This window comes from Scleropages formosus, chromosome 12, assembly GCF_900964775.1.
Source record: "Scleropages formosus chromosome 12, fSclFor1.1, whole genome shotgun sequence".
Lineage (NCBI taxonomy): Eukaryota > Metazoa > Chordata > Actinopteri > Osteoglossiformes > Osteoglossidae > Scleropages > Scleropages formosus.
In genome coordinates, this window is record NC_041817.1 from 14,469,515 (window position 1) to 14,482,870 (window position 13,356).

At 44.2% G+C, this 13,356-nt stretch overlaps 1 protein-coding gene across 1 annotated transcript; it reads right to left on the reverse strand.

The window, feature by feature from the left end:
* Window positions 1–552: 552 nt before the first annotated feature.
* Window positions 553–12,200, reverse strand: gabpa (GA binding protein transcription factor subunit alpha). The gene is made up of 10 exons (XM_018758503.2): window positions 12,086–12,200; window positions 6,716–6,805; window positions 5,816–5,960; window positions 5,621–5,705; window positions 4,891–5,121; window positions 4,209–4,403; window positions 4,041–4,097; window positions 3,505–3,642; window positions 3,222–3,414; window positions 553–2,210 (listed from the first exon to the last, which is right to left on the reverse strand). Exons 2-10 carry the CDS (start codon window positions 6,790–6,792, stop codon window positions 1,988–1,990), a joined length of 1,344 nt encoding a protein of 447 aa, XP_018614019.1. The 5' UTR covers window positions 6,793–6,805; window positions 12,086–12,200; the 3' UTR covers window positions 553–1,987.
* Between the last annotated feature and the right edge of the window lie 1,156 nt (window positions 12,201–13,356).

The window sequence follows — 13,356 nt, forward strand, 5'->3', positions numbered from 1 at the left end:
GGCCTTTAGTGAGGCACGGCGAGAAAGAGTCTGTGTGGAAGGTAGGCTAAGCCCGACGCAAGCCTGACGGCTGGTGCAAGATGCGTGAACAGACTGGGATTGTGCTGGACAAGTGTATGTGGGCCTCCCTTGGCTGTCAGTCCTTGAGAAAACAGCTCACCTGTTACGTCTCCGCGTCCGTCTTAATGTGCCGAAGACGGACACGACCCGTGTGTATCGATTCTGCACCCGAACCCCCCAGTCTGTAGCAGCCCTGCTCTTGACACTCATTCATTAGTCACATACTTAGTGATAGATGTACCAGGGTACAGTGTGCCGAACGTACCGGTGTATTCCAACACAGTACTGCGCCACACTGCACACGCTGAAATTCAAGTTAAAGAATGTACTAATTTTTGGAAACGTGGTCCGTAACAACAGGCTCTTCAGTCCTGCCCGCTGTTTGTACAAGGCAATGAAACTGGAAACTGTAGGAAAGACGGTTGTTCCGACGCGAACGGCAAGATTTGGTTAACCGTGGCTTTAGAATGTATTGTTAACCCTTATCTTTAATTTTCCTGATTTTTATACTGGTTATTAAACCTGTAAAAGTGCAGAGTGATGCAAAACAAGTCCTAACAGCAAAAAGAAATGACATTTAAAGACATGTTAGTTTTTCCAGAAACGAATTGGCCGTGACAAAGTAAATGTCTTAAACATTTTATTCCCACACGTAAATTGAAATAACCTCAGGTGAAGGTGATTGTTACGAGGTTTTCACCTCATTATGTATTTCTGTATGAGACTTGTATACGTAGGTTATATGTATTTTGTGGCATTTTATCCCAGCCTACAGTACAGTGCAAAAGTAGGTGAGGTGTTCTTAGACAATGTTAGTAAAAGTGTGTTTCATACCGTTCTGGAGAGCTGTCGGGTTTCATGCTGGGTGTTGACTCACGCTTGAGAAATGACTAGGGCATATTGTGGTGGTGTTTGGTTTGGAGACATTATTCTGAATGCTAGCGGGGGCAGCGCACACCAAGGTTTTTCCTTTATGTGACTTTTTGTGCAAATGTACAAACCATTTTGCTTTGACTGGGAAAGCTTTCTACACTGTATTACATAAATAAAGTTTAAAAGACAAAACATGGCCTTGGTGTTGGGTGTACCACAATACAGCAGTAAACTGAATTCTTCAGCATCCCCATCACTGACTGGTGTGTTTCACAGCTCTTAATTTTATCTGTTTTCACCCTCTACACAACAGTGCCAACGGGACAGCATTATTAGCCAGGCAGCTGGATATTTGTTTGCATCTGTGTGTCTAGGCCCTTTCTCTAGGCTGTAGGGTCATGCTGCAATGCAGTGCAGGCAGAACAAACGATGAGAGAGGTAAGAAAACCATGCCTCTTTATTGCCCCCAGGTGGACAGGAAAGGTCCACAGCTAGAGGAAAACAGATGCTAAAAGAAAAGAACTCTTACAAACTGAGAATACACTGTTGCCCTGGTGGCTATCAAAAATATGGAGTATATACAATGGAAATGATGAAGCGGGTGTCCCTCCCTTCTAACCTGAGTACAAGTGACACTCACCCTGGGCGCAGGGGTCCATGCACACATCTGGACATGAGCAAGACCGCTGAGACGCACACAATCGGCCACTATCACTCTACCTTCAGCACCTGGTAGATAAATCAAGGTGACTTGCTAAGCCTCCCCCAGAGACATGACATTCGATGTCCAGAGGATATCCGTCATCTTGCAGGCACACGACACACACAATCAACTTCCCCTGGCACCCTTCCTCAGCACAGGTCACAAGCTTTAAGGTTTTGCAGACTAGCTTTTTCTCTTTGCAATTAGACTCACTTTTCAATCACAGTCCAGATGGGTCACATTGAGCCTGGGGGGGTTAAAGGTGCAAAAAGAATAGCCACTTCCCCAAACCTGCCTGTCCCTCCCAATTTCCCTTGCACCCTTTTCCCCATCTGCAAAACCTTTTCCATTTCAGCTGTCCTTGTCCAAGGCAGTGGTGGCGAGCGTCACCGTGGTGACTGGCTGGGCCAGCCCGTGGAGCTGCATCCTGGCCAGTTTCTTCTGCTCGCACTCAGTCACCAGGTGATTCAGCTCAGCTGCGCTGTAGCCGATCAGGGTCTTCAGATCACACACAAACTTGTACACAAAGCGCTTTCCCTGCACCTTGCATATCATATCCCCATCGTAGTAATACCTGCATGGAAAATAGAGGACATTAGAGAGCATCAAGCCTTGATCCAGACACCCAGCTACAGCTAGGCTGGTGCAACAGAATAGTGATGATATGAAGAGTATCTTGCAGGCTTTAATAAAGGCTTCCAGTGTATAAGGAGCATTATTTTTCCTGAAAATCTTCTCATAAGGTGCATTCTTGCACAATATACTCTAGTTACCATTCACTTAAATAGGAAAAATAATATGGTCCTATGCCACAAAAGGCTTTTTTTTTTTCCAATCACGAAGCATGCAAAACTCCTGCCTCATCTCTGAAACGCAGAGAAAATCTCATTCAAAACCAAGTCCAGAACATCATAACATTAACAAACATGGCAATTTCTCTAATGTAATTACTGTAATCACTCATAATGCGTATTACCCCTCTTAGCTGAGCTATTCATAAAGTATATACAATAAGCGATGAGGAAATCACTTGAAGTTTCGAACTGATAGGTAAGGCTTTTCTTTGCCTTTTTGCCTTTTCAACATCTTTAAGCACTTTATTTAAGCCTCATCATTATGATAGATGATGGTTTTACAACATGATTAAAAAAGTCACAGGATTTCTGAGAGATGCTTGTCAGTGGGCATACAGATACAAGACTCAGATATACCAGAGAAGATCTTTCACTTTTGGGCAGGGCTGCTTACCTTAACCTTATGCACATAAATAGATTTGAAAGTTCTGTTCTGGTAACTGAGTTGGTGAAAATTTTAAGGTTCATGTTATATTGTAATTGCTCCAAAGTGCGAGTTCTCATAATAGCGTTCGTTATGTAAGGAAGACTATTAAACCGCCATAGTTCCAGACAAAATCAGAGGTAAAAGCAATACAGATAATTTAATCATTTGTTCAACTATGGTTCAATTATAGAAATATTTTGAAATAAAAAGTGCTGTATGCACAGCCCATCAGGGCTTGAATTTGACATCCCAGTGACAGAGAAATGAAAATGAGCATAAAAAAAAAAGCATTCGCCTCACAGACCTGAGTGCACGACTGAGCTTTTCATAGTTCATTGTGGGCTTGTTTTTGCGCTGGCCCCACTTGTGGGCCACCAGCTCTGGTTGGTTGAGCTTGAACTCGCCATCATCGCCCACCCAGGAGATGCAGTCCCGCGCATCCTTGTCAGTCAGCAACTCCAAGAGGAACTGCCACAGCTGAATCTGTCCATTGTTCCCTAGCAGGCAAAAGACAACCACAGCCATATGACTCAAAGGGAGGCTACACGTTCTTCTTTATTATCGACCATCTCACCAGTGACATGTACCTGTGCGGTTCCCTGGGGAGCTGCGGTCTTCTCCCCCAGAGATACGAGGGGATCGCTGCACTTTGCCCTGTTTGGTTGTAAGGACTTTGATGGTACCAGGAGGTGCTTGCTGCACAGATGCTGGGATGATCTGTACCGCTGTAAGAATACAAGAGAAGCATGCGGAGTGTGCCACATTACTGTTAACGTCACTGTCAACTTCTCACAGTAAGCATGCAAAATGTCAACTAAATACAGAGGTTTAAAAAGAAGTTGGGAACCACAAATGAAGGGGTGGGTATGTATATTTAGAACAGTGAATAGAAATGTCACTAAAAAGATCTCCATCAATCTATTATTAATAACCACTTATTCCAGACAAAGTCTGGATGATTCATAGCCTGTCCTGGATGCATAGGCAGATACAATCTGGACAGGACCCCAGTTCACTGCAAGGCAATCACACATTCTTCTATGCAGAAAAAGACCAAGCAGGGGTGTAGCTGAATATATCACTTCCACACAAAAATCAGGAAATGCTTTGATGAAAGACTCACGCTGGTCGATGGTCACTGTAGCAATCTGCCCCGACTGTTCCTGACTGGCCAGCACATCTGCAGAAAGACCATTAGGGAGACAAAGACTTCATCAGGCAATGCAGGGGCAGGCCTGGGGGGGGGGTCATGTAGGTTGGTCCAAGTCTACTATGGAACAACATGACTCACACTTGCGGAGGAGTTCTAAATGGCTCCACAGGATCTCTCCATGGGGGACCCTCTGCAGAAACTCTTCCTGAGAGAAAGAGCACAGTTCCCGCCCAGGAATATGGATCCCAGCCACATCCACATCCACCATGCTGAATTCTTTCATTACCCACAAGGCCCAGTGGATGACCTGGTCTGCGCTCCACTGTACTGGGTCTACAGAGAGAGATTTCCATCAGACTCAACACAAAAACAGCGCTGTACTCACATGACAGTCATGGCAAACACTATATGTCTTCCTGATTCTTGCAGTTTCTTTGCATTTTAGATATCATAAGTAACTATATAACACCTGGTTTTTCTACTGCATGTAGGAAGTCTGTTCTACATTTTATGGGGAAACCAGTTCAGTATTAAACTGTGCAAACTCTTAAAAATGCATGAAATCCACAGCAAAGATGAGACTAGGTAAAGCTAGACAGGCAAACTTTGAAAACAAGACTATTAGTATATTGTATAATGTAAGACTTCTGAATAATCATCTCTATTGTATGTGGCCCTTTTTTATCTTTACAGTGCAGAAGATATAACGCTATAAACTCAATTTTATAAAGCACGCTTCTCAACAAATGACAGTTTTTACATAAAGACTGCAAAGACCGCTGCATGGAGAGATGTGTGAAAACCCCCGCAAACCACTTACCGTAAGGGATGCCCAGTCGGACTTGCTCCTTCCTGTACCCCTCCAAAGCTGCGGCCCAGCGAGTAACCTGCTCCGAAGTGTCATCAGTGATTCCGGAGCGATCCAGAGTAATGACCTGGCCTTCCTCCACCAGCTGGCCCTCCTCCCCCACAGTAGCATCAGGGTCAATCACTACCTCCACTGTTTCCACAGGCTTCACAATTTCCAGGATGTTCAGCTTAGGCTCAACCCCTGGGCAGGCAAACAACAGGAGACTTACATACCAGTGACCAGTGACAGGACAGCAGTGATTGTGCTTGTTTCGAATGCTCTACATTTATCCATCCTTCATAATACTACTTAGAATCACTGGTATCTAGTCATGGCTAAACTCAAAACTGAGACACAACACAAATGCCAGCTGACCACAGATCGAGGAACATTTATGTAACAGGACGTAACAAATGATAAATGGGTTTGAATACAAACTATGAGGGCACTTTCAATCCACAGATCAAAAATTCACACTGCATTAACACCATCAGCCATCATTAAAAAAATGATAAAAATAAAATACTTGCTTCTAGACAGAGAAAAGATCAATTTGTTACGTACTATAACAATGTCTTGTATTTACATTTGTAAGTGTTGTTGGTGGAAAGAATAATGTATACGCAGTTCTGCGCATCGAAGTCGTGAAATATAGAGGGGTGCGTATAAATATTTTTGTGAGAATTCATGAACATTGTACCTTGCCTTGAGATGACCTGCACACTGAGCTGGACAGTGCCATCGGTTTTCACTCCTTGATCAAAGAGGCTCTGATCAGGGTCAAGCTGAAGGCAGAGTAGGGAAGAAAGTTCATACAGCTATAGACGCACCCAAGATGGACAAGAAAAGGCAAAGGGCAAAGAACAGATAATCAGCCTCTGTCAACATGGGGTACCTGGATGTCCTGCAGACAAATCTCATGTCCATCTAATGAACACTGGAGACGAGGCTCCAGAAGCTTCTTAAGGTTGCCAATTGGCTCATTGATGTCGATGGCTTGTGTCACAAACTCGGCAGTTGTGATGGTCTGCTCCTCTACCCTAGAAAAAGTGCACACAAAGATATCAGTATATTTGAAGAAAATGTAATCTAGACATGCTGCTCCTAAACATTTAAAGTTTATTAAACAAGCCATGCTTTTTCCAGTTGTGCCTTCATTAAGATGGTGAGACTTAATCTGACAAATACTTTCTGGCCACCTCCAAAAACACACAGGTTAACTCAGTCACCCTATTAATTGCATGGAATTTTATCCATTCACACGATCATACATTGCTGGGGGTGGACATTGTTGTTATTACTATTATTACAATCGTAAGCAATGCGTATTACATTTACATTTATTTATTTAGTAGACGCTTTTCTCCAAAGCGACTTCCAATGAACTCTATGTAGTGCTACCAGCCCACAAGCCTTATTCACCAAGGTGACTTACAATGATAGATACACTATGTTAAGCTACTTACAGCTATCTATCAAGAGAACAGCAATGGAACCCACACACTGACACACACATTATGGACGATTAAAAATCACCAAGTCATCCGAAAGAGGTGTCTTTGGGCTGCGGGGGAAAACTGGAACACCTGGACTAAACCCACAAAAACATGGGGAGAACATGCAAGGTCCACACAGACTGAGTGTGGATCAAACCCACACCCAATGAAGCATCCCAGGTCCTATGAGTCAGCCTTGCTATCATAGTGGCCACATGACACAGCATGGACACAAAAACAGAATGAATTCTGTCTGGAATTCCTTTATTTTGTTCACAACCTAGACAAAGTCGACTTACCCTTCCTCCATACACTCCTGTTTTTCCCGCCCATCGATTTCTATTTCTATCAGCTCCTCTGCTTCACCTTTCGACATTGCTGTTGCCAGTCTGTAAACGGAATGTAGAACTTTAAAGAAAATTATGTTTAAAAAGAGTGGTGTTCATCAGAATAAAACACATTCTTAGCATTAGCATTTGTCACAATAAATCTGTATAAATGAAGAAAAACATTACATGGTTTTTATGTAAAAAGAAATGCACAGTATGGCATGAATTAAAAAAACAACAATACTAAGAAATTAAGAAACTAAACATGACAAACCGAAATAAAAAAGCAGACATCGCAGCTATTTAATGGAAATTATGTAAAAACAAACACTGCAGTACGTCAACAAAAAAGTACACATATTCAATATGCACTGTGATCAGAATCAAAATCCGATTTATTTGGCCAAGTATGCAGATACATACAAGGAATTTTGCTTTGGTTCCCAAATACTCATATTGTAGAGCAGACCAAAAAAAAATATACTTGATGTAAGCAATGTACTTAAACTAAATTTCTTGACAGGTACAAAAATGACCAGTAAGATGACGCTATGTTCAAGATATTATGTTCAACTGACTGTTCAAGATGGCAGCGCAAACTTTATAGTCTTCGCATGTCTTAATGTGCCGAAGACGGACAGAACCTGCGCATATCGATTCTGCACCCAAACCCCCCAGTCTGTAGGAGCTGTGCTCTTGACACTCATTCATTAGTCACATACTTAGTGATAGATGTACCAGGGTGCAGCAACAGCTTTCTGCCAGATCAATTCAATAAATTCTACGCACGCTTTGAAACGCTGAACAATACACCGGCACAGAAAAGACCACCAACAGCTGATGACCAGGTCTTGTGCTCTTGCTCCACAGCCAGTATGAAGAGATCCCTAACTGGGATCAACCCCTGCAAGGCTGCTGGCCCAGACAACATACCTAGCCGGGTTCTGAAGGACTGTGCAGAAGAGCTTAAAGATCTCTTCACAAGCATCTTCAACATTTTACTGGGTTGGGCAGTTATCCCCACATGCTTCAAAGGAACCACTATAACACCGGTGCCAAAGAAGTCATCTGCATCCTGCCTGAACGACTACCGCCCCATCGCACTAACCTCCATCATCATGAAGTGCTTCGAAAGGTTAGTCATGGAACACATAAAATCCATCCTCCCTCCCGCTCTCGACCCACTCCAATTTGCATATCGGGCCAACCGGTCCACGGATGATGCTGTATCCTCCACCCTCCACCTTTCCCTGGCACACCTGGACAACATGAACACTGACGTCAGAATGCTGTTCACTGACTTCAGCTCAGCATTCAATACCCTCACACCTCAGCAACTCGTAAGCAAACTAGACCGGCTGGGCCTGAATAACTCCTTCTGTATCTGGATCTTGGATTTCCTCACTGGAAGACCTCAGTCACTTTGGATCGGCAGCAGGACCTCAAGCACCACCACACTGAGCCCAGGGGCCCCCCCAGCGGTGAGTGCTCAGTCCCCTACTCTTCACCCTACTGAACCACGATTGTACTGCAAGACACAGCTCCAAACACATCATTAAGTTTGCTGATGACACAGCTGTGGTGGGTCTCATCAGCAACAATAATGAAACATCATACAGAGAGGAGGTAGACCAACTGGCTGTGTGGTGCAGGAACAACAATCCCCTCCTAAATGTGGGGAAAATGAAGGCGATTTCTTCTGAAGTCGATGACACTCGTACCCATCATCCCCCACTGACCGTCAACGGTTCTGCCGTAGAAAGAGTCAGCAGCACCAAATTCCTGTTGTCACCACCCATGACCTCTCCAGGACCACTAACACTGTGTCACTGGCCAAGAAAGCCCAACAGCACTTATACTTCCTGCAGAGGATGAAGAGGGCAAGTGTGCCACCATACATCATGCACACCATCTACAAGGGCACCACTGAAAGCATCCTGACCAGCTATATCATTGCATGGTATGGGAACTGCAATGTCTCCAACTGCAAAACCATACAGCACATAGCAACTGCAGCTGGTAAGATCATTGGTACCCCACTCCCCTCCCTACAGGACATCTACCATGCCCGCTGTGCCCGCAAAGCCTCCAAAATTGTGGGCAACCCCACACAACCCTCCCACTGCCTCTTCAGCCCCCTGCCGTCTGGGAAGAGATACAGGATCATACGAGCCGACTCCACCAGACTGCGCAACGGCTTCAATCCCAAACTCTCTGTACCACCCATGACCACCTATTACATACCATAATCCTGCTGTATTTCTTTAGCACAGCATCTACATTAGGTCACACTAACCCTCCTTCAGGAAGAATAATTGCACAAAAACTCACTCTCTTTTTTGCAATACCACTTTTAAAATCTGTTCACATTTCTATTTATTATACCGACCGCACCACTGCACTTAATTCCATAGTGTTTTTAGTTTATCCATCCATCCATCTTCCTCCGCTTTTATCCGGGGCCGGGTCGCGGGGGCAGCAGTCCGAGCAGAGTACTCCAGACCTCCCTCTCCCCGCACACCTCCTCCAGTTCCTCTGGGGGAACCCCAAGGCGTTCCCAGGCCAGCCGGGAGACATAGTCTCTCCAACGTGTCCTGGGTCTGCCCCGAGGCCTCCTCCCAGTGGGACAAGCCCGGAGCACCTCCCCAGGGAGGCGTCCAGGAGGCATCCGGAACAGATGCCCGAGCCACCTCAACTGGCTCCTCTCGATGCGGAGGAGCAGCGGCTCTACTCCGAGCTCCTCCCGGGTGACTGAGCTCCTCACCCTATCCCTAAGGGTGCGCCCAGCCACTCTGCGGAGGAAACTCATTTCTGCCGCTTGTATCCGCGATCTCATTCTTTCGGTCATGATCCAGAGTTCATGACCATAGGTGAGGGTAGGAACGTAGATCGACCGGTAAATTGAGAGCTTCGCCTTACGACTCAGCTCCCTCTTCACCACAACAGACCGGTACAATGACCGCATTACTGCAGACGCCGCACCGATCCGTCTGTCGACCTGCCGCTCCATTTTTCCCTCACTCGTGAACAAGACCCCAAGATACTTAAACTCCTCCACTTGAGGGAGCAACTCCCCCCTAACCCGGAGGGAGCAATCCACCTTTTTCCGACTGAGAACCATGGCCTCGGATTTGGAGGTGCTGATTCTCATCCCCGCCGCTTCGCACTCGGCTGCAAACCTCCCCAGTGCACGCTGCAAGTCTTGACTTGATGAAGCCAACAGGACCACATCGTCCGCAAAAAGCAGAGACGAGATCTCGCGGCCACCAAAACAGACACCCTCCGTTCCCTGACTGCGCCTAGAAATTCTGTCCATAAAAATAATGAACAGAATCGGTGACAAAGGGCAGCCCTGGCGGAGTCCAACATGCACCGGGAACAGGTCTGACTTACTGCCGGCAATGCGAACCAAGCTCCTGCTCCGGTCATACAGGGAACGAACAGCCCGTAGCAACGAGCCCCGAACCCCATAATCCCGAAGCACCCCCCACAGGATGCCACGAGGGACACGGTCGAATGCCTTCTCCAGGTCCACAAAACACATATGGACTGGTTGGGCAAACTCCCACGAACCCTCCAACACCCTAGTGAGGGTATAGAGCTGGTCCAGTGTTTCACGGCCAGGGCGAAAACCGCATTGCTCCTCCTGAATCCGAGGTTCGACTATCGGTCGGATTCTCCTTTCCTCTCCTGTTTTTAGTTTAGTACCAAGTTATTCTGAACTGTACTGTAGTAGTACTAGTATATGTTGTCCTCTATGTCACACCGTGGTCCAGGAGAAACACTATTTCACCGCGATGTATGTTCTAAACATATTGCAGAAGTGAAAATACAGCTGACTTTGACTTAATTCAGTATAATAAATACCAAATGATAATCTTATTAATTCATGGGCCATCACTGACTCTGTATGCTCTTCACATAGTGGCGGAATACCAGCCATGTTTGTGGGATTACTAACGGGTAACTCAACTTAAGTGATGTTCATTAAGGCCCGCATTTTTTTTTTTTAAATCCATGTTTATTTTCTTAATTTAGATGTTACGGTTGACAGGATTATGAACAGGCTGGTTTGCCCAAGTAGTCGTATTAATTTTATTAGGAGAAACGCAGTATGAAGTACTACTGCAAGTGAGGTGAAAGTGGCTGTCGCTATAACTAAGCGCTCTGGTGCCTGTGATGCTGCACCGGCTCTACGGACACAAACTAAGCCGCGACCGGTCGCTCCCTTTGGCGCGTAGCAACATACGCAAAACCGAGGCTTCGCGTCCTCACACAGGCCCGCTGTACGCACCCATGTATTTTGACGAAAAATACACTTTAATAAATATCATCTGTACATTAAATAACTTTCTAAAAAGAAAAAACTGTGTTTTGTACTACTTATTTATACACCTGAAAGGTTAAGAGTAAGTTTCGAGGCCAACATCACTTCACTGAGGTGAAGAACCGCGCCCTGTGACAGTGTGCAGACTCGGCGAGAAATTTCCCACATTTCTCCACTCATTGTCCAGTAACATTAAGCATAAATGTTGTGGAGATGTGTGGCTCCCTGTTTGCCGGACTTTATTTCAAATGTGCAAAGTTAAAACGGAAATGGAAGAAACGGAAACAAAACAAAAGACGGGTAATGTAAAGCAGGCCGGAAATCCTGGCGAAGGGAGCAACATTTATTTCACAAGAGAACCCATCAAACATTTCTGTGAGCGACTGCGGAAAACTCGGGTAAAATAGTGTCTCCTTCGCATTAATCTTTAACGCAGAATTAATAAGTCCGTTCCAAAGACCCCTGGCGAACAGCTGCAACTTTTAAAAGAGGCGAAGGTGTCCAGACATTCAGCAAAAAGCGTGTTGTTGATGTTAGCCAGCTAGCTAACATCTGCTCTGTTAAACTGTTTGCAATGACAGCCGACACTAAGTTATATAAAACACAGTTAAAATTACGTAGACCGTTAAAACCACGAACTTGATCAAAGTTAAGTTACATCCTAACAACAGATATCTGAAAAAGAAAGGGGAAGTTTACGTTACTGAAGTTAAGGAAGACAAGTGTGAAGTGTAGCGTTGTCGACGATATAGCTGTGTGTGTGCGTGTAAGATTTCACATGCTTTAAAAATAAATAGCAAAATAATTCGAGGTGTACAGGCATCAGTATGTACCCAGATAAGTATACCCAGATAAACACCCGAATAGTATATGTAGAATTTGCTAAACTGAACTTGAAAAACGTATGAAAAAACTGTTTGAGTATTGTTTTACGCGGTTTTTTTTAAGACGAAAACAAAGGTTTAATTAATAAAACAAATTTAACCTTTCTAAGGTAATATTTTTACACGTACCTCTAAAGTTACGCCACAAATTTGATCCCGATATCGTGGTCACGATAACTGTCCCTCCAAAGCTAAACTCCGCCAGTACAGTCCGCATCGAGCACGAGGGGGAGGGGATATAGCGAAATATCCTGATAAATAAACCTTTTATTCCATGTGAATGGTATTTAACACTGTCATAAAGCCTGTTTATGAAAATTTCACTAACGGTAGTTATATGTTCAAAAAATGAAGCTGTGATCATATGAATAATTTAAAAGGTTGTTGGCGCAAAGACAAATGGACTACATATCCCATAAACCCATGCGACTCTTCCGCTGTTGAGTTGAGTAAATAAAATGGCGAATGTAGTCTTTTTTGTGTTGAATAAAAAGTAACGTGCCGTTTGTGGATCTTTTTTTTTTAATACTGTTGCAGGTTTCATTTTTTATAATGTTACTGTCGCATCGCAATACCAGTAAAATACATTTCATTGTTTAAACCCAAAAATACAAAAGTAAGATTACTCATTATGCGTTCTAAGAGTGAAACAGTTCAAAATAAAAACAAAAAAAATCACAGCTACATAATATAACGTTCGGTAGTTGTTTGTTTCCCCCGAGAAAAGGAGGATTATGAAACTATCTATCTATATGTATTATGTAATATGTATTATTTATGTATTTATAAGGATTTATAGATAAAGTTTTAAATGTTTTAGATTGCTTATTTCCAGTCTATATGGAACACTGATGAGGTGGAAAAACTCTTAAAAAAAAAACAGGCAAATCCAATCCCACTAATTTCTTTATGAGATGCCTAATTTATTATGACTCTTCTGATCCTTTTGTTCAATGTGGATCACAGTTTTTGGAAATGATAATGAGGATGTTCTTACTGTATCACACACACACACACACACATTTTCTGAACCGCTTGTCCCATACGGGGTGGCGGGGAACTGGAGCCCACCCGGCAACACAGGGTGTAAGGCCGGAGGGGGAGGGGACACACCCAGGACGGGACGCCAGTCCATCACAAGGCACCCCAAGCGGGACTCGAACCCTAGACCCACTGGAGAGCAGGACTCGGTCCAACCCACTGCGCCACCGCACCCCCGTCTTACTGTATCAGTTCACTGGAAATATTTTTTTCAAGGTACTGCAGCAGGAGTGGGATTCAAACCAGCAAGTTTTCATTCCTTCATACTATATACCATGATAGATATAGAAGTCACAATGAGATCTGTAATGACATAACAGTTTCATACTGTCCTTTATTAGAATATAGTTTCTGAGTGA

Coding starts and splice junctions, on each gene's coding strand:
- gabpa (XM_018758503.2), bottom strand. CDS start 6,792: ATGTCGAAAGGTGAAGCAGAGGAGCTGATAGAAATAGAAATCGATGGG. Junction 4,404..4,890: donor CCGACTGGGCATCCCTTACG/GTAAGTGGTTTG, acceptor CTCTCTCTGTAG/ACCCAGTACAGTGGAGCGCA. Junction 4,098..4,208: donor TTTAGAACTCCTCCGCAAGT/GTGAGTCATGTT, acceptor GTCTTTCTGCAG/ATGTGCTGGCCAGTCAGGAA.